Below are 20597 nucleotides of genomic sequence, written 5' to 3'. Positions count from 1 at the left end.
AGAGGCCAAATTACACCAATATCCTTGTGCGTCCTCACAATCAGCTACCATGTCCCTGGACTTCATACACCAACGAGTTGCTGAGACGGGAGCTCACTTTCTTTATTACAGCACCCCTAGAGGCCAAATGAGACCACTTTCCTTGCATGTCCTCACAATCAGGTACCAAGTCCCTATACCAAGTTTGGACTTCATACATCAAAGCGCTGCTGAGATACAAGCTCACTTCCTGTATTGCAGTGCCCCCTATAGAGGCCAAATGATGCCAATTTCCTAGTGCGTCCTCACAATCAGGTACCAAGTCCCTATACCAAGTTTGGACTTCATACATCAAAGCGTTGTTAAGATAGGAGCTCACTTCCTGTATTGCAGCGCCCCCTATAGAGGCCAAATAATTCCAATTTCCTAGTGTGTCATCACAATCAGTTAACAAGTCCCCTTGCCAAGTTTGGACTTCATATATCAAAGCCTTGCTGAGATAAGAGTTCACTTCCTGTTTGGCGGCTTCATCGCCATATTTGATTCGCTGTCACAGGCAAATAAACTTGAAATTTAAAAATCTGACAAGTATCATATGTGCGGCTTGATCTGAAGATCATCTCCGCCAAGTTCCGTGAAAATCGGATGAAATTTGTAACCGCTGAAACTTTTCGTAGAGTTTGGACTAAATCCAATATGGCGGAGGTCCAATATGGCGGAAAGTGACGGAATAGGGGTCGATGAACTCGGGATGGTCCAAGGATTCAGACGCTACCTCAATTGTGAAAATCAGAGAGTCAATAAGAGTCAAGGATCACGCGCATGAACGCATGTCCAGCGTTGAACTGGTGGTGGCGCTAGAGTGTTCAATGTATATGCATAAAAATTGCTGTGAGTGATTGGGACAGTGTCCTGACTAATGGTATCGATTTTTGTTATGTTAACTCAAAGCGTCACAGAGATGTTAGCTCACTTCCTGTTTGGCGGTTTAATCGCCATATTGGATTGGCCAAATCGTCAAATTTTCGGCCAAATTTTGACCCGTTGGTGGGGCTAGACGACTGGGTTTAGAGATCCGTAAATGAGCGTGAGTGATCAGTGGAGTGTCCCGAAACTTTCTGCCAAATTTCAGCACTTTTCAGCCAGGCGTTCTATGGGCTGCCATAGACTGCAATGTCGGATGTATAATATTAATAATAGGAAAAGCTAGTAACTCAATGGGTGCCTTCACAGCTTCGCTGCTAAGCCCCCAATTACAATATGTCAAATAGCTTACTACCACTGCCAGACACACACAAACAAACAAACACACACACACACACACACACACACACACACACACACACACACACAGCTTACTTCAACCACCAGACACACACACACAGCACAATGCCCACACGTTTTGTGCAAATTCATGTGCATTGTATTTCTCAACTATAATAACCATCATCACTCAATGTTCTCACAACTGGTTATCAAATGCTGCAGCTGCATGATAATAAGCTGATTATTTGTATCAGGTGTGTTGGCGCAGGGGGGAATCTGGAACATACAGGATGGTGGGTCCAGGAGAACTACGCTTTTGAATAATGCCTTAGCAAAAGTGGTTTAACTGCATAATGTTGCCCTGAGGGAACGGACAAAAAAGTAAATAAATGAAAACTAAATATGCATTTGAACAACTAAATACACATCTTTACATATTTATACACATACTATTTTTGTTTATACATTTATTTCAGTTTAAACACATACATGATGAGGGTTAAGGATCTACAGTGTGAGACCAAGCATGCTTTTGTAGCCTCATCACCTAACTTTTCCAGCTACACTCAGGCCCAGTGCTGTTTTTCAGCGGGGTAATACAAATCCAAACTGTAGCCATTTTGGGTTTTCTCTGTAGACCCATAAGGTCTTACCCATGCGAATCCCACACAGGCCCACTGTGGGGTAGAACATGATGGGCCGTCTGGTACATTTGTCAGTTTCAGGCCTATCCACAGTACCAACGATAACTATAAAGACAAATGTAAACATAACTGCAAGCAGCAATGAGGGGGCCAAGGAGCTCAACAGGACAGAGTTACTGTGGAAACTTTATCTAAACATGTCAAACACATCGCTGTAAACACTGACAGCAACTTTCATGTTAAAAACAACAGCCTAATAAATTCATCCAATGTGTTATTACTAGCATTTAAAAAGTAATTTTCTTCTATTTTTTTGTTATTTCCAAAATTAGTCCTGAAAAGGGTGGTCGTCTTATATTCAGGGTTGTTTTTCGCGGGCCAATATGGTATCTGTATGAGATAACCGTGTTGGCCCACTCAAGTACACTTGTTCCCTTAGTTCCATAAAGAAACTGATGATTTCTAAAAAGATTCTTAAAGGATATGCTGTATTATTTATTGGTGTTTGTATAATTGTTCTTATTTTTAATTGTTTTTTTACTATGATTACTGTGGGGTAAATCTTACAACTGATAGCATATTTTTACTACCATATTTCTCTTAAGACTCAGTCAGGACGATGGAATATCAGGATCCAGGCTTTTATTCTTTTCAATGAGGGGCCAGTGCCCCTCAAGGGAGAGATGCATGTTTGTGTCACCCCATCATGGGTTTCACCAGTATTCTCTGACTATACAAAATATTGCCCCGACAGATGATAAGGCTGGTAGAGGTAGTTCCAAACCATGGGCGGATTATGAACTTTTGGGGCCCTGGGCCCAGATGTATTAAGGGCCCCCCACTAATTGTCGTATATGTGGGAGGGGGGGTTTGGGGAGCCCTCCCCCAGAATTTTTTTAATTTGTTTGATGTGATTTCCTGTATTCTGGTGCATTTTGGGGATTGCCAATAATAAATTCAATCAGATTCATAGCCTACATCCTGATTTGTTGATATTGAGGCAATGATTCCATGCAAAGGCTTGGGCTTCAGGGCCCCCTGACCCCTTGGGCCCCTGGGCCTGGGCCCGGTAGGCCCGTGCAGTAATCCATCCCTGTTCCAAACACTTGCCCAGTTTTGTCAATAGCCATGCCAGGACCACATGCCAGCTACCAAGCCAAACATCCTTAAGCACTCTGCATAACATGTTGTCTTAGTCCAGTTGTTGAATTTGTGGGAGCAGTGGTGGTGTCCTCCCATAAGAGCTTCCATTAGACACCTGACCCTGAAAGCAGGCTTAAATGCCCCTGCAAACACACCTGTGGAGGGCTGTATAAAAGCTCAGGTGAGATGGGTCTCAAACACTGAGCTCCAGAGAAGTAGCCGTCCACAGCATCTCCACACACTGAAGCAACATGGACCTCAGAGCCTCCATCTCCCTTCTGGTGCTGCTGCTTGGCCTGTCCAAGGCTCTGCCTCTCATGGTAAGAATACCTGTGATATTCAAAACTCCACTTCTAAAGGCTATCTGTGGGATTCTCCTGTTTCATTTAAACCATTTTTTGTCTGTAGGCTGATGGTGATGAGAATCACATTTTCCTAGAGGAGCGTCACAGTGTGGATTTGACCAAACAGATTTTAGCTACCAACAATGGTTTGTTTCTCATTGTTTAAACAAATGGACAGTTAAGTTGAGGGTATGCACAAACTCACAGAGTCTCTATGAATAACTTTCAAATGATATTTAATCTTTCAGCTTCCAGAGAATTTCTAATTGAGGGAGATCTTGTGGTGCCAAAAACCAGAAATGCTATGACTTGCTGGAACAATGACTGCCTATGGAAGAAGTCTGCTAATGGAAAAGTTGAGGTGCCTTACATAGTGAGCCCTGATTTCTGTAAGTGAACTTATTTGTAGTATTCTGTAATATGCTGTACATATATTTTAAAGCACATCCATTATGCATTTATAACCATTATTTGTGTTTTCAGCTTCCAATGATGTGATGACAATTCAAAATGCCTTGGCTACCTTCAGCAGTAAAACCTGTGTGCAGTTTGTTCCTCGCTCAACCCAGGGTGACTACCTCAGCGTTGAGAACAGGGATGGGTGAGTTCATTTAGCACTGTGCTGAAAATGCTTTTCCTTCTATGGTCGATTCTATGGCCACACCTACCTGCCTGGAAAAGGTCCTTTTGTCTTTTATACTTCAACCCCATATTATCACACTGGTATCACTTTTTAACTTTTATCACCTTTTTGTTGTTAAACAATATCAACAAAGACAAGAAATGCTGATTATTGTGTGAAAAGTCATCTAAAATACATGTACATAATGTTAGCTAAAACATTCTGATTGCAAAGAATATTTTTGTGTACACGAACAAAATCAAACTTAGCTTATGCTATCAATTGTGATGTGATGAGGACCATGGTCTTTTTTATCATAATTAATTCATATAATAATAATGAATAGAGCCATATTGTAAATGTTTCTATCATTCTTCCTCCCATCTTTCTCAGGTGCTACTCTGACCTTGGCAGGACAGGAGGCAAACAGGTGGTCTCTCTCTACAGGTCCGGTTGTGTTTACAGCGGCATCATTCAGCATGAATTTCTTCACGCTCTGGGCTTCCACCATGAGCAGAACAGGAGTGACAGAGACCAGTATGTGATAATCAACTGGGAAAATATTGACTCACGTAAGCTGCATTTCCTTCTTCACATGAATGTACTGCAGTCTTGAGTTCATTTTATGTTTGGACATGTTGACAAGAACATGTTGACAAAACTGATTGAAAAATGATGAATAGCTTTAAAAACCAGCACGATATCTTGGCAGAAATGGTTTACAACTTTCAGAAACAATCCACCAACAACCTGAACACTCCATATGACTACTCTTCTGTGATGCATTATGGGAGGTAAGAAAATGGCACCCAGTTAAAAAGAATTATTTGTCAAGAGCTGTGTTATCTTATGTGTTACTAAATGTAAAAAAAAATATTGAAAAATATTGCTCCTCAAATGTTTAAAATCACTGACCGTCATGTTCTTCTATAGCACTGCTTTCTCAACCAATGGAAAGGCGACAATCACACCAATTCCAAACCCAAATGTGCAAATTGGACAGAGACAGGGAATGTCCACCACTGACATCCTGAGGGTCAACAAACTGTATGGATGCTGTGAGTATGACCTCCTGTATAATATGGAGTGTTAGTAACTTTGGGATTGCTGAAATGATGGGTTGCTTGCTGCAATAGAATTAAATTCTGACCATTCCTTCTTCTTTCTAACAGAAAAAGCTCAAACTGATGCTGTCCCAGTCTGGAACCACCACGTGATGTAACAGCTGAGATTGGAGAGCACAAGTTCTTACATGATGGTTGTTAATTGTGAACATTATTCCTCTCATGTTGATATCACTGGAAAATAAAATGACTGAAAAGAACTCATTCTGCTGTTGTCCTGCTGCTTTCTTGTATCATGGCAAAAGAACAGAAGTTTAGCATCACAATCACAAAAAAAGTTTAAATCACAAAACATATATTGTTAGATGATGACGGATATGTTTTGTGGGTATTATTCCTCTCATATTAATATTCAATTAGTAAAATAACAGGAAAAACTCTGCTTTTGTTCTGCTACTTTCATGCACCATACAATTATATTATCTATACGAGTGTTTTTTAACCTTTTTTGTGCCACGGCACACTTTTGACACTTAAAATGTCCCACGGCACACTAACATCCTGTGTGAAGAAAAAATAAACATACCATAGCCTAAAATGTCAAATAATACACAGATATGGCCTTATTATGGCTTCTATGCAAGACCTGCTCAATAAAACAAGTGCCCTCTGTTTCATTTGTAGGTGACTATATCTAATTTAATTGTTGTTATGAACTGGATATGTGATGATTCATACTGGATATGGGGCCTCCATTGTACAATGCCTGCATACCACAAATAGTGCAATCATACAATCAATGAAAGCATGTGGTTATAAATTATTTGATGCAACAGTTGCATTTCTGGACCAGTGAGTGACATTTGGGTAATTTTCTGCGGCACACCTGATGATCTCTCACGGCACACTAGTGTGCCCCGGCACAGTGGTTGAAAAACACTGATCTATAACATAACATAACATAACATAACATAACATAACATAACATAACATAACACAAACACACAACAATTCTATTTCCATAATTATTCCCGGTATCTTATCAGAATCCTTTTAGAAATCATCAGCTATACTACAGTTTACATAGAAAACTATAATTTAAAATGCTTATCCCTCTATGGAATGATTTTTATTTTTTTGCAGAAAAAATATTTTGCCCGACATTTAGAGAGCTTGGGGGTCAATATTGACATATCAATCATAAAATTGGTATCTGTGAATGCCCGCATCAAGGGTCTGCTATTTGTTTGTATATGTTGCTAGGATTATAAATGGCAACAGCAACGAAGAAGATTGACTGATGAGTTCGTTGGTATTTGTCGGTGCCCGCATCAAGGGCTTGCGATTTTTTTTGTTACGTTGCTGTTCGGCCACAGCAATTAAGAGGAGTAATCAATGAATTTGTCGATATTTGTTGGTAGAGAACACATCATGAGTGTGGAGGGTGCTGGGTCTGAGATGCCAGGTATCACTGTTGAACCTGTTCTGGAGGTGTTGTGGGCCTACAGTAATTCAATGAAACACCCATAAAGGAAAGTGCCTGCTTGATAACCCCACTAAAATGTTCTTGAAAGCTGTTGGTGATGTTTTTATGTTTTTTGGCCACAAAGGTTGATTTGTTTGAATTTAACATCTCTTATGTACAGTATATTTGACCAAACAACAGGGCAAGTGTGGAACATCCTCCTCATCTATGTTATCAGCCTCTTCATCTTCAACCACAGGCACAAGCTCAGTGTCAGGGCAATCCTTTAAATGACAATAAAATATTCAAATATAGCTGCAAGCAGCAATGCGGGGGCTTAGCAGTGCGCTATAGCAGGAACGGCTATGGCAGCCCATGGCATGAGCAAGCACTCACAGCAAGTTTGATTGCAATTGGATAAAGAATGGCTGAGAAATAAGCTCATTTACTTTGTTACACTGCCCCTAGAGGCCAAATTACACCAATATCCTTGTGCGTCCTCACAATCAGCTACCATGTCCCTGGACTTCATACACCAACGAGTTGCTGAGACGGGAGCTCACTTTCTTTATTACAGCACCCCTAGAGGCCAAATGAGACCACTTTCCTTGCATGTCCTCACAATCAGGTACCAAGTCCCTATACCAAGTTTGGACTTCATACATCAAAGCGCTGCTGAGATACAAGCTCACTTCCTGTATTGCAGTGCCCCCTATAGAGGCCAAATGATGCCAATTTCCTAGTGCGTCCTCACAATCAGGTACCAAGTCCCTATACCAAGTTTGGACTTCATACATCAAAGCGTTGTTAAGATAGGAGCTCACTTCCTGTATTGCAGCGCCCCCTATAGAGGCCAAATAATTCCAATTTCCTAGTGTGTCATCACAATCAGTTAACAAGTCCCCTTGCCAAGTTTGGACTTCATATATCAAAGCCTTGCTGAGATAAGAGTTCACTTCCTGTTTGGCGGCTTCATCGCCATATTTGATTCGCTGTCACAGGCAAATAAACTTGAAATTTAAAAATCTGACAAGTATCATATGTGCGGCTTGATCTGAAGATCATCTCCGCCAAGTTCCGTGAAAATCGGATGAAATTTGTAACCGCTGAAACTTTTCGTAGAGTTTGGACTAAATCCAATATGGCGGAGGTCCAATATGGCGGAAAGTGACGGAATAGGGGTCGATGAACTCGGGATGGTCCAAGGATTCAGACGCTACCTCAATTGTGAAAATCAGAGAGTCAATAAGAGTCAAGGATCACGCGCATGAACGCATGTCCAGCGTTGAACTGGTGGTGGCGCTAGAGTGTTCAATGTATATGCATAAAAATTGCTGTGAGTGATTGGGACAGTGTCCTGACTAATGGTATCGATTTTTGTTATGTTAACTCAAAGCGTCACAGAGATGTTAGCTCACTTCCTGTTTGGCGGTTTAATCGCCATATTGGATTGGCCAAATCGTCAAATTTTCGGCCAAATTTTGACCCGTTGGTGGGGCTAGACGACTGGGTTTAGAGATCCGTAAATGAGCGTGAGTGATCAGTGGAGTGTCCCGAAACTTTCTGCCAAATTTCAGCACTTTTCAGCCAGGCGTTCTATGGGCTGCCATAGACTGCAATGTCGGATGTATAATATTAATAATAGGAAAAGCTAGTAACTCAATGGGTGTCTTCACAGCTTCGCTGCGAAGCCCCCAAGTACAATATGTCAAATAGCTTACTACCACTGCCAGACACACACAAACAAACACACACACACACACACACACACACACACACACACACACACACACACACAGCTTACTTCAACCACCAGACACACACACACAGCACAATGCCCACACGTTTTGTGCAAATTCATGTGCATTGTATTTCTCAACTATAATAACCATCATCACTCAATGTTCTCACAACTGGTTATCAAATGCTGCAGCTGCATGATAATAAGCTGATTATTTGTATCAGGTGTGTTGGCGCAGGGGGGAATCTGGAACATACAGGATGGTGGGTCCAGGAGAACTACGCTTTTGAATAATGCCTTAGCAAAAGTGGTTTAACTGCATAATGTTGCCCTGAGGGAACGGACAAAAAAGTAAATAAATGAAAACTAAATATGCATTTGAACAACTAAATACACATCTTTACATATTTATACACATACTATTTTTGTTTATACATTTATTTCAGTTTAAACACATACATGATGAGGGTTAAGGATCTACAGTGTGAGACCAAGCATGCTTTTGTAGCCTCATCACCTAACTTTTCCAGCTACACTCAGGCCCAGTGCTGTTTTTCAGCGGGGTAATACAAATCCAAACTGTAGCCATTTTGGGTTTTCTCTGTAGACCCATAAGGTCTTACCCATGCGAATCCCACACAGGCCCACTGTGGGGTAGAACATGATGGGCCGTCTGGTACATTTGTCAGTTTCAGGCCTATCCACAGTACCAACGATAACTATAAAGACAAATGTAAACATAACTGCAAGCAGCAATGAGGGGGCCAAGGAGCTCAACAGGACAGAGTTACTGTGGAAACTTTATCTAAACATGTCAAACACATCGCTGTAAACACTGACAGCAACTTTCATGTTAAAAACAACAGCCTAATAAATTCATCCAATGTGTTATTACTAGCATTTAAAAAGTAATTTTCTTCTATTTTTTTGTTATTTCCAAAATTAGTCCTGAAAAGGGTGGTCGTCTTATATTCAGGGTTGTTTTTCGCGGGCCAATATGGTATCTGTATGAGATAACCGTGTTGGCCCACTCAAGTACACTTGTTCCCTTAGTTCCATAAAGAAACTGATGATTTCTAAAAAGATTCTTAAAGGATATGCTGTATTATTTATTGGTGTTTGTATAATTGTTCTTATTTTTAATTGTTTTTTTACTATGATTACTGTGGGGTAAATCTTACAACTGATAGCATATTTTTACTACCATATTTCTCTTAAGACTCAGTCAGGACGATGGAATATCAGGATCCAGGCTTTTATTCTTTTCAATGAGGGGCCAGTGCCCCTCAAGGGAGAGATGCATGTTTGTGTCACCCCATCATGGGTTTCACCAGTATTCTCTGACTATACAAAATATTGCCCCGACAGATGATAAGGCTGGTAGAGGTAGTTCCAAACCATGGGCGGATTATGAACTTTTGGGGCCCTGGGCCCAGATGTATTAAGGGCCCCCCACTAATTGTCGTATATGTGGGAGGGGGGGTTTGGGGAGCCCTCCCCCAGAATTTTTTTAATTTGTTTGATGTGATTTCCTGTATTCTGGTGCATTTTGGGGATTGCCAATAATAAATTCAATCAGATTCATAGCCTACATCCTGATTTGTTGATATTGAGGCAATGATTCCATGCAAAGGCTTGGGCTTCAGGGCCCCCTGACCCCTTGGGCCCCTGGGCCTGGGCCCGGTAGGCCCGTGCAGTAATCCATCCCTGTTCCAAACACTTGCCCAGTTTTGTCAATAGCCATGCCAGGACCACATGCCAGCTACCAAGCCAAACATCCTTAAGCACTCTGCATAACATGTTGTCTTAGTCCAGTTGTTGAATTTGTGGGAGCAGTGGTGGTGTCCTCCCATAAGAGCTTCCATTAGACACCTGACCCTGAAAGCAGGCTTAAATGCCCCTGCAAACACACCTGTGGAGGGCTGTATAAAAGCTCAGGTGAGATGGGTCTCAAACACTGAGCTCCAGAGAAGTAGCCGTCCACAGCATCTCCACACACTGAAGCAACATGGACCTCAGAGCCTCCATCTCCCTTCTGGTGCTGCTGCTTGGCCTGTCCAAGGCTCTGCCTCTCATGGTAAGAATACCTGTGATATTCAAAACTCCACTTCTAAAGGCTATCTGTGGGATTCTCCTGTTTCATTTAAACCATTTTTTGTCTGTAGGCTGATGGTGATGAGAATCACATTTTCCTAGAGGAGCGTCACAGTGTGGATTTGACCAAACAGATTTTAGCTACCAACAATGGTTTGTTTCTCATTGTTTAAACAAATGGACAGTTAAGTTGAGGGTATGCACAAACTCACAGAGTCTCTATGAATAACTTTCAAATGATATTTAATCTTTCAGCTTCCAGAGAATTTCTAATTGAGGGAGATCTTGTGGTGCCAAAAACCAGAAATGCTATGACTTGCTGGAACAATGACTGCCTATGGAAGAAGTCTGCTAATGGAAAAGTTGAGGTGCCTTACATAGTGAGCCCTGATTTCTGTAAGTGAACTTATTTGTAGTATTCTGTAATATGCTGTACATATATTTTAAAGCACATCCATTATGCATTTATAACCATTATTTGTGTTTTCAGCTTCCAATGATGTGATGACAATTCAAAATGCCTTGGCTACCTTCAGCAGTAAAACCTGTGTGCAGTTTGTTCCTCGCTCAACCCAGGGTGACTACCTCAGCGTTGAGAACAGGGATGGGTGAGTTCATTTAGCACTGTGCTGAAAATGCTTTTCCTTCTATGGTCGATTCTATGGCCACACCTACCTGCCTGGAAAAGGTCCTTTTGTCTTTTATACTTCAACCCCATATTATCACACTGGTATCACTTTTTAACTTTTATCACCTTTTTGTTGTTAAACAATATCAACAAAGACAAGAAATGCTGATTATTGTGTGAAAAGTCATCTAAAATACATGTACATAATGTTAGCTAAAACATTCTGATTGCAAAGAATATTTTTGTGTACACGAACAAAATCAAACTTAGCTTATGCTATCAATTGTGATGTGATGAGGACCATGGTCTTTTTTATCATAATTAATTCATATAATAATAATGAATAGAGCCATATTGTAAATGTTTCTATCATTCTTCCTCCCATCTTTCTCAGGTGCTACTCTGACCTTGGCAGGACAGGAGGCAAACAGGTGGTCTCTCTCTACAGGTCCGGTTGTGTTTACAGCGGCATCATTCAGCATGAATTTCTTCACGCTCTGGGCTTCCACCATGAGCAGAACAGGAGTGACAGAGACCAGTATGTGATAATCAACTGGGAAAATATTGACTCACGTAAGCTGCATTTCCTTCTTCACATGAATGTACTGCAGTCTTGAGTTCATTTTATGTTTGGACATGTTGACAAGAACATGTTGACAAAACTGATTGAAAAATGATGAATAGCTTTAAAAACCAGCACGATATCTTGGCAGAAATGGTTTACAACTTTCAGAAACAATCCACCAACAACCTGAACACTCCATATGACTACTCTTCTGTGATGCATTATGGGAGGTAAGAAAATGGCACCCAGTTAAAAAGAATTATTTGTCAAGAGCTGTGTTATCTTATGTGTTACTAAATGTAAAAAAAAATATTGAAAAATATTGCTCCTCAAATGTTTAAAATCACTGACCGTCATGTTCTTCTATAGCACTGCTTTCTCAACCAATGGAAAGGCGACAATCACACCAATTCCAAACCCAAATGTGCAAATTGGACAGAGACAGGGAATGTCCACCACTGACATCCTGAGGGTCAACAAACTGTATGGATGCTGTGAGTATGACCTCCTGTATAATATGGAGTGTTAGTAACTTTGGGATTGCTGAAATGATGGGTTGCTTGCTGCAATAGAATTAAATTCTGACCATTCCTTCTTCTTTCTAACAGAAAAAGCTCAAACTGATGCTGTCCCAGTCTGGAACCACCACGTGATGTAACAGCTGAGATTGGAGAGCACAAGTTCTTACATGATGGTTGTTAATTGTGAACATTATTCCTCTCATGTTGATATCACTGGAAAATAAAATGACTGAAAAGAACTCATTCTGCTGTTGTCCTGCTGCTTTCTTGTATCATGGCAAAAGAACAGAAGTTTAGCATCACAATCACAAAAAAAGTTTAAATCACAAAACATATATTGTTAGATGATGACGGATATGTTTTGTGGGTATTATTCCTCTCATATTAATATTCAATTAGTAAAATAACAGGAAAAACTCTGCTTTTGTTCTGCTACTTTCATGCACCATACAATTATATTATCTATACGAGTGTTTTTTAACCTTTTTTGTGCCACGGCACACTTTTGACACTTAAAATGTCCCACGGCACACTAACATCCTGTGTGAAGAAAAAATAAACATACCATAGCCTAAAATGTCAAATAATACACAGATATGGCCTTATTATGGCTTCTATGCAAGACCTGCTCAATAAAACAAGTGCCCTCTGTTTCATTTGTAGGTGACTATATCTAATTTAATTGTTGTTATGAACTGGATATGTGATGATTCATACTGGATATGGGGCCTCCATTGTACAATGCCTGCATACCACAAATAGTGCAATCATACAATCAATGAAAGCATGTGGTTATAAATTATTTGATGCAACAGTTGCATTTCTGGACCAGTGAGTGACATTTGGGTAATTTTCTGCGGCACACCTGATGATCTCTCACGGCACACTAGTGTGCCCCGGCACAGTGGTTGAAAAACACTGATCTATAACATAACATAACATAACATAACATAACATAACATAACATAACATAACACAAACACACAACAATTCTATTTCCATAATTATTCCCGGTATCTTATCAGAATCCTTTTAGAAATCATCAGCTATACTACAGTTTACATAGAAAACTATAATTTAAAATGCTTATCCCTCTATGGAATGATTTTTATTTTTTTGCAGAAAAAATATTTTGCCCGACATTTAGAGAGCTTGGGGGTCAATATTGACATATCAATCATAAAATTGGTATCTGTGAATGCCCGCATCAAGGGTCTGCTATTTGTTTGTATATGTTGCTAGGATTATAAATGGCAACAGCAACGAAGAAGATTGACTGATGAGTTTGTTGGTATTTGTCGGTGCCCGCATCAAGGGCTTGCGATTTTTTTTGTTACGTTGCTGTTCGGCCACAGCAATTAAGAGGAGTAATCAATGAATTTGTCGATATTTGTTGGTAGAGAACACATCATGAGTGTGGAGGGTGCTGGGTCTGAGATGCCAGGTATCACTGTTGAACCTGTTCTGGAGGTGTTGTGGGCCTACAGTAATTCAATGAAACACCCATAAAGGAAAGTGCCTGCTTGATAACCCCACTAAAATGTTCTTGAAAGCTGTTGGTGATGTTTTTATGTTTTTTGCCCACAAAGGTTGATTTGTTTGAATTTAACATCTCTTATGTACAGTATATTTGACCAAACAACGGGGCAAGTGTGGAACATCCTCCTCATCTATGTTATCAGCCTCTTCATCTTCAACCACAGGCACAAGCTCAGTGTCAGGGCAATCCTTTAAATGACAATAAAATATTCAAATATAGCTGCAAGCAGCAATGCGGGGGCTTAGCAGTGCGCTATAGCAGGAACGGCTATGGCAGCCCATGGCATGAGCAAGCACTCACAGCAAGTTTGATTGCAATTGGATAAAGAATGGCTGAGAAATAAGCTCATTTACTTTGTTACACTGCCCCTAGAGGCCAAATTACACCAATATCCTTGTGCGTCCTCACAATCAGCTACCATGTCCCTGGACTTCATACACCAACGAGTTGCTGAGACGGGAGCTCACTTTCTTTATTACAGCACCCCTAGAGGCCAAATGAGACCACTTTCCTTGCATGTCCTCACAATCAGCTACTTTGTCCCTGTCCCAAGTTTGGACTTCATACATCAAAGCGCTGCTGAGATACAAGCTCACTTCCTGTATTGCAGTGCCCCCTATAGAGGCCAAATGATGCCAATTTCCTAGTGCGTCCTCACAATCAGGTACCAAGTCCCTATACCAAGTTTGGACTTCATACATCAAAGCGCTGCTGAGATACAAGCTCACTTCCTGTATTGCAGTGCCCCCTATAGAGGCCAAATGATGCCAATTTCCTAGTGCGTCCTCACAATCAGGTACCAAGTCCCTATACCAAGTTTGGACTTCATACATCAAAGCGTTGTTAAGATAGGAGCTCACTTCCTGTATTGCAGCGCCCCCTATAGAGGCCAAATAATTCCAATTTCCTAGTGTGTCATCACAATCAGTTAACAAGTCCCCTTGCCAAGTTTGGACTTCATATATCAAAGCCTTGCTGAGATAAGAGTTCACTTCCTGTTTGGCGGCTTCATCGCCATATTTGATTCGCTGTCACAGGCAAATAAACTTGAAATTTAAAAATCTGACAAGTATCATATGTGCGGCTTGATCTGAAGATCATCTCCGCCAAGTTCCGTGAAAATCGGATGAAATTTGTAACCGCTGAAACTTTTCGTAGAGTTTGGACTAAATCCAATATGGCGGAGGTCCAATATGGCGGAAAGTGACGGAATAGGGGTCGATGAACTCGGGATGGTCCAAGGATTCAGACGCTACCTCAATTGTGAAAATCAGAGAGTCAATAAGAGTCAAGGATCACGCGCATGAACGCATGTCCAGCGTTGAACTGGTGGTGGCGCTAGAGTGTTCAATGTATATGCATAAAAATTGCTGTGAGTGATTGGGACAGTGTCCTGACTAATGGTATCGAGTTTTGTTATGTTAACTCAAAGCGTCACAGAGATGTTAGCTCACTTCCTGTTTGGCGGTTTAATCGCCATATTGGATTGGCCAAATCGTCAAATTTTCGGCCAAATTTTGACCCGTTGGTGGGGCTAGACGACTGGGTTTAGAGATCCGTAAATGAGCGTGAGTGATCGATCAGTGGAGTGTCCCGAAACTTTCTGCCAAATTTCAGCACTTTTCAGCCAGGCGTTCTATGGGCTGCCATAGACTGCAATGTCGGATGTATAATATTAATAATAGGAAAAGCTAGTAACTCAATGGGTGCCTTCACAGCTTCGCTGCTAAGCCCCCAATTACAATATGTCAAATAGCTTACTACCACTGCCAGACACACACAAACAAACAAACACACACACACACACACACACACACACACACACACACACACACACACACACACACACACAGCTTACTTCAACCACCAGACACACACACACAGCACAATGCCCACACGTTTTGTGCAAATTCATGTGCATTGTATTTCTCAACTATAATAACCATCATCACTCAATGTTCTCACAACTGGTTATCAAATGCTGCAGCTGCATGATAATAAGCTGATTATTTGTATCAGGTGTGTTGGCGCAGGGGGGAATCTGGAACATACAGGATGGTGGGTCCAGGAGAACTACGCTTTTGAATAATGCCTTAGCAAAAGTGGTTTAACTGCATAATGTTGCCCTGAGGGAACGGACAAAAAAGTAAATAAATGAAAACTAAATATGCATTTGAACAACTAAATACACATCTTTACATATTTATACACATACTATTTTTGTTTATACATTTATTTCAGTTTAAACACATACATGATGAGGGTTAAGGATCTACAGTGTGAGACCAAGCATGCTTTTGTAGCCTCATCACCTAACTTTTCCAGCTACACTCAGGCCCAGTGCTGTTTTTCAGCGGGGTAATACAAATCCAAACTGTAGCCATTTTGGGTTTTCTCTGTAGACCCATAAGGTCTTACCCATGCGAATCCCACACAGGCCCACTGTGGGGTAGAACATGATGGGCCGTCTGGTACATTTGTCAGTTTCAGGCCTATCCACAGTACCAACGATAACTATAAAGACAAATGTAAACATAACTGCAAGCAGCAATGAGGGGGCCAAGGAGCTCAACAGGACAGAGTTACTGTGGAAACTTTATCTAAACATGTCAAACACATCGCTGTAAACACTGACAGCAACTTTCATGTTAAAAACAACAGCCTAATAAATTCATCCAATGTGTTATTACTAGCATTTAAAAAGTAATTTTCTTCTATTTTTTTGTTATTTCCAAAATTAGTCCTGAAAAGGGTGGTCGTCTTATATTCAGGGTTGTTTTTCGCGGGCCAATATGGTATCTGTATGAGATAACCGTGTTGGCCCACTCAAGTACACTTGTTCCCTTAGTTCCATAAAGAAACTGATGATTTCTAAAAAGATTCTTAAAGGATATGCTGTATTATTTATTGGTGTTTGTATAATTGTTCTTATTTTTAATTGTTTTTTTACTATGATTACTGTGGGGTAAATCTTACAACTGATAGCATATTTTTACTACCATATTTCTCTTAAGACTCAGTCAGGACGATGGAATATCAGGATCCAGGCTTTTATTCTTTTCAATGAGGGGCCAGTGCCCCTCAAGGGAGAGATGCATGTTTGTGTCACCCCATCATGGGTTTCACCAGTATTCTCTGACTATACAAAATATTGCCCCGACAGATGATAAGGCTGGTAGAGGTAGTTCCAAACCATGGGCGGATTATGAACTTTTGGGGCCCTGGGCCCAGATGTATTAAGGGCCCCCCACTAATTGTCGTATATGTGGGAGGGGGGGTTTGGGGAGCCCTCCCCCAGAATTTTTTTAATTTGTTTGATGTGATTTCCTGTATTCTGGTGCATTTTGGGGATTGCCAATAATAAATTCAATCAGATTCATAGCCTACATCCTGATTTGTTGATATTGAGGCAATGATTCCATGCAAAGGCTTGGGCTTCAGGGCCCCCTGACCCCTTGGGCCCCTGGGCCTGGGCCCGGTAGGCCCGTGCAGTAATCCATCCCTGTTCCAAACACTTGCCCAGTTTTGTCAATAGCCATGCCAGGACCACATGCCAGCTACCAAGCCAAACATCCTTAAGCACTCTGCATAACATGTTGTCTTAGTCCAGTTGTTGAATTTGTGGGAGCAGTGGTGGTGTCCTCCCATAAGAGCTTCCATTAGACACCTGACCCTGAAAGCAGGCTTAAATGCCCCTGCAGACACACCTGTGGAGGGCTGTATAAAAGCTCAGGTGAGATGGGTCTCAAACACTGAGCTCCAGAGAAGTAGCCGTCCACAGCATCTCCACACACTGAAGCAACATGGACCTCAGAGCCTCCATCTCCCTTCTGGTGCTGCTGCTTGGCCTGTCCAAGGCTCTGCCTCTCATGGTAAGAATACCTGTGATATTCAAAACTCCACTTCTAAAGGCTATCTGTGGGATTCTCCTGTTTCATTTAAACCATTTTTTGTCTGTAGGCTGATGGTGATGAGAATCACATTTTCCTAGAGGAGCGTCACAGTGTGGATTTGACCAAACAGATTTTAGCTACCAACAATGGTTTGTTTCTCATTGTTTAAACAAATGGACAGTTAAGTTGAGGGTATGCACAAACTCACAGAGTCTCTATGAATAACTTTCAAATGATATTTAATCTTTCAGCTTCCAGAGAATTTCTAATTGAGGGAGATCTTGTGGTGCCAAAAACCAGAAATGCTATGACTTGCTGGAACAATGACTGCCTATGGAAGAAGTCTGCTAATGGAAAAGTTGAGGTGCCTTACATAGTGAGCCCTGATTTCTGTAAGTGAACTTATTTGTAGTATTCTGTAATATGCTGTACATATATTTTAAAGCACATCCATTATGCATTTATAACCATTATTTGTGTTTTCAGCTTCCAATGATGTGATGACAATTCAAAATGCCTTGGCTACCTTCAGCAGTAAAACCTGTGTGCAGTTTGTTCCTCGCTCAACCCAGGGTGACTACCTCAGCGTTGAGAACAGGGATGGGTGAGTTCATTTAGCACTGTGCTGAAAATGCTTTTCCTTCTATGGTCGATTCTATGGCCACACCTACCTGCCTGGAAAAGGTCCTTTTGTCTTTTATACTTCAACCCCATATTATCACACTGGTATCACTTTTTAACTTTTATCACCTTTTTGTTGTTAAACAATATCAACAAAGACAAGAAATGCTGATTATTGTGTGAAAAGTCATCTAAAATACATGTACATAATGTTAGCTAAAACATTCTGATTGCAAAGAATATTTTTGTGTACACGAACAAAATCAAACTTAGCTTATGCTATCAATTGTGATGTGATGAGGACAATGGTCTTTTTTATCATAATTAATTCATATAATAATAATGAATGGAGCCATATTGTAAATGTTTCTATCATTCTTCCTCCCATCTTTCTCAGGTGCTATTCTGACCTTGGCAGGACAGGAGGCAAACAGGTGGTCTCTCTCTACAGGTCCGGTTGTGTTTACAGCGGCATCATTCAGCATGAATTTCTTCACGCTCTGGGCTTCCACCATGAGCAGAACAGGAGTGACAGAGACCAGTATGTGATAATCAACTGGGAAAATATTGACTCACGTAAGCTGCATTTCCTTCTTCACATGAATGTACTGCAGTCTTGAGTTCATTTTATGTTTGGACATGTTGACAAGAACATGTTGACAAAACTGATTGAAAAATGATGAATAGCTTTAAAAACCAGCACGATATCTTGGCAGAAATGGTTTACAACTTTCAGAAACAATCCACCAACAACCTGAACACTCCATATGACTACTCTTCTGTGATGCATTATGGGAGGTAAGAAAATGGCACCCAGTTAAAAAGAATTATTTGTCAAGAGCTGTGTTATCTTATGTGTTACTAAATGTAAAAAAAAATATTGAAAAATATTGCTCCTCAAATGTTTAAAATCACTGACCGTCATGTTCTTCTATAGCACTGCTTTCTCAACCAATGGAAAGGCGACAATCACACCAATTCCAAACCCAAATGTGCAAATTGGACAGAGACAGGGAATGTCCACCACTGACATCCTGAGGGTCAACAAACTGTATGGATGCTGTGAGTATGACCTCCTGTATAATATGGAGTGTTAGTAACTTTGGGATTGCTGAAATGATGGGTTGCTTGCTGCAATAGAATTCAATTCTGACCATTCCTTCTTCTTTCTAACAGAAAAAGCTCAAACTGATGCTGTCCCAGTCTGGAACCACCACGTGATGTAACAGCTGAGATTGGAGAGCACAAGTTCTTACATGATGGTTGTTAATTGTGAACATTATTCCTCTCATGTTGATATCACTGGAAAATAAAATGACTGAAAAGAACTCATTCTGCTGTTGTCCTGCTGCTTTCTTGTATCATGGCAAAAGAACAGAAGTTTAGCATCACAATCACAAAAAAAGTTTAAATCACAAAACATATATTGTTAGATGATGACGGATATGTTTTGTGGGTATTATTCCTCTCATATTAATATTCAATTAGTAAAATAACAGGAAAAACTTTGCTTTTGTTCTGCTACTTTCATGCACCATACAATTATATTATCTATACGAGTGTTTTTTAACCTTTTTTGTGCCACGGCACACTTTTGACACTTAAAATGTCCCACGGCACACTAACATCCTGTGTGAAGAAAAAATAAACATACCATAGCCTAAAATTTCAAATAATACACAGATATGGCCTTATTATGGCTTCTATGCAAGACCTGCTCAATAAAACAAGTGCCCTCTGTTTCATTTGTAGGTGACTATATCTAATTTAATTGTTGTTATGAACTGGATATGTGATGATTCATACTGGATATGGGGCCTCCATTGTACAATGCCTGCATACCACAAATAGTGCAATCATACAATCAATGAAAGCATGTGGTTATAAATTATTTGATGCAACAGTTGCATTTCTGGACCAGTGAGTGACATTTGGGTAATTTTCTGCGGCACACCTGATGATCTCTCACGGCACACTAGTGTGCCCCGGCACAGTGGTTGAAAAACACTGATCTATAACATAACATAACATAACATAACATAACATAACATAACATAACATAACATAACACAAACACACAACAATTCTATTTCCATAATTATTCCCGGTATCTTATCAGAATCCTTTTAGAAATCATCAGCTATACTACAGTTTACATAGAAAACTATAATTTAAAATGCTTATCCCTCTATGGAATGATTTTTATTTTTTTGCAGAAAAAATATTTTGCCCGACATTTAGAGAGCTTGGGGGTCAATATTGACATATCAATCATAAAATTGGTATCTGTGAATGCCCGCATCAAGGGTCTGCTATTTGTTTGTATATGTTGCTAGGATTATAAATGGCAACAGCAACGAAGAAGATTGACTGATGAGTTTGTTGGTATTTGTCGGTGCCCGCATCAAGGGCTTGCGATTTTTTTTGTTACGTTGCTGTTCGGCCACAGCAATTAAGAGGAGTAATC

General features: G+C 40.5%; 3 protein-coding genes across 3 annotated transcripts; all 3 read left to right on the top strand.

Annotated features, from left to right (window-relative positions):
* Positions 1 to 3283: 3283 nt before the first annotated feature.
* On the top strand, positions 3284 to 5234 carry LOC143133221 (hatching enzyme 1.2-like). The gene is made up of 8 exons (XM_076292987.1): positions 3284 to 3352; positions 3456 to 3522; positions 3625 to 3765; positions 3860 to 3977; positions 4392 to 4570; positions 4711 to 4792; positions 4932 to 5056; positions 5171 to 5234. Coding segments are annotated over exons 1-8 (783 nt in total). The 3' UTR covers positions 5173 to 5234.
* Positions 5235 to 10276: 5042 nt separating this feature from the next.
* LOC143133220 (hatching enzyme 1.2-like) lies at positions 10277 to 12227 on the top strand. Its single transcript, XM_076292985.1, has 8 exons — positions 10277 to 10345; positions 10449 to 10515; positions 10618 to 10758; positions 10853 to 10970; positions 11385 to 11563; positions 11704 to 11785; positions 11925 to 12049; positions 12164 to 12227. Coding segments are annotated over exons 1-8 (783 nt in total). The 3' UTR covers positions 12166 to 12227.
* A 5192-nt stretch (positions 12228 to 17419) lies between these two features.
* LOC143133219 (hatching enzyme 1.2-like) lies at positions 17420 to 19370 on the top strand. Its single transcript, XM_076292984.1, has 8 exons — positions 17420 to 17488; positions 17592 to 17658; positions 17761 to 17901; positions 17996 to 18113; positions 18528 to 18706; positions 18847 to 18928; positions 19068 to 19192; positions 19307 to 19370. Coding segments are annotated over exons 1-8 (783 nt in total). The 3' UTR covers positions 19309 to 19370.
* Positions 19371 to 20597: the final 1227 nt, after the last annotated feature.

Source organism: Alosa pseudoharengus, unplaced genomic scaffold (genome assembly GCF_046254945.1).
Source record: "Alosa pseudoharengus isolate Yale_2024_CS ecotype anadromous, Long Island Sound unplaced genomic scaffold, YU_APseudo_1.1 YU_APseudo_1.1_scf_19, whole genome shotgun sequence".
Classification (NCBI taxonomy): Eukaryota; Metazoa; Chordata; class Actinopteri; order Clupeiformes; family Clupeidae; genus Alosa; species Alosa pseudoharengus.
This window is presented reverse-complemented; position numbering and strand designations above follow the sequence as displayed.

What these genes read in the sequence shown, in the direction of transcription:
- LOC143133220 (XM_076292985.1), top strand. Translation starts at nt 10,277, where the DNA reads ATGGACCTCAGAGCCTCCATCTCCCTTCTGGTGCTGCTGCTTGGCCTG. An exon ending in CTGGGAAAATATTGACTCAC is followed by an intron (nt 11,564 to 11,703) that starts GTAAGCTGCATT and finishes ATATCTTGGCAG; the next exon opens with AAATGGTTTACAACTTTCAG. An exon ending in TCTGTGATGCATTATGGGAG is followed by an intron (nt 11,786 to 11,924) that starts GTAAGAAAATGG and finishes GTTCTTCTATAG; the next exon opens with CACTGCTTTCTCAACCAATG.
- LOC143133221 (XM_076292987.1), top strand. Translation starts at nt 3,284, where the DNA reads ATGGACCTCAGAGCCTCCATCTCCCTTCTGGTGCTGCTGCTTGGCCTG. An exon ending in AGCGTTGAGAACAGGGATGG is followed by an intron (nt 3,978 to 4,391) that starts GTGAGTTCATTT and finishes CATCTTTCTCAG; the next exon opens with GTGCTACTCTGACCTTGGCA. An exon ending in CTGGGAAAATATTGACTCAC is followed by an intron (nt 4,571 to 4,710) that starts GTAAGCTGCATT and finishes ATATCTTGGCAG; the next exon opens with AAATGGTTTACAACTTTCAG.
- LOC143133219 (XM_076292984.1), top strand. Translation starts at nt 17,420, where the DNA reads ATGGACCTCAGAGCCTCCATCTCCCTTCTGGTGCTGCTGCTTGGCCTG. An exon ending in GATTTTAGCTACCAACAATG is followed by an intron (nt 17,659 to 17,760) that starts GTTTGTTTCTCA and finishes TTAATCTTTCAG; the next exon opens with CTTCCAGAGAATTTCTAATT. An exon ending in CATAGTGAGCCCTGATTTCT is followed by an intron (nt 17,902 to 17,995) that starts GTAAGTGAACTT and finishes TTGTGTTTTCAG; the next exon opens with CTTCCAATGATGTGATGACA.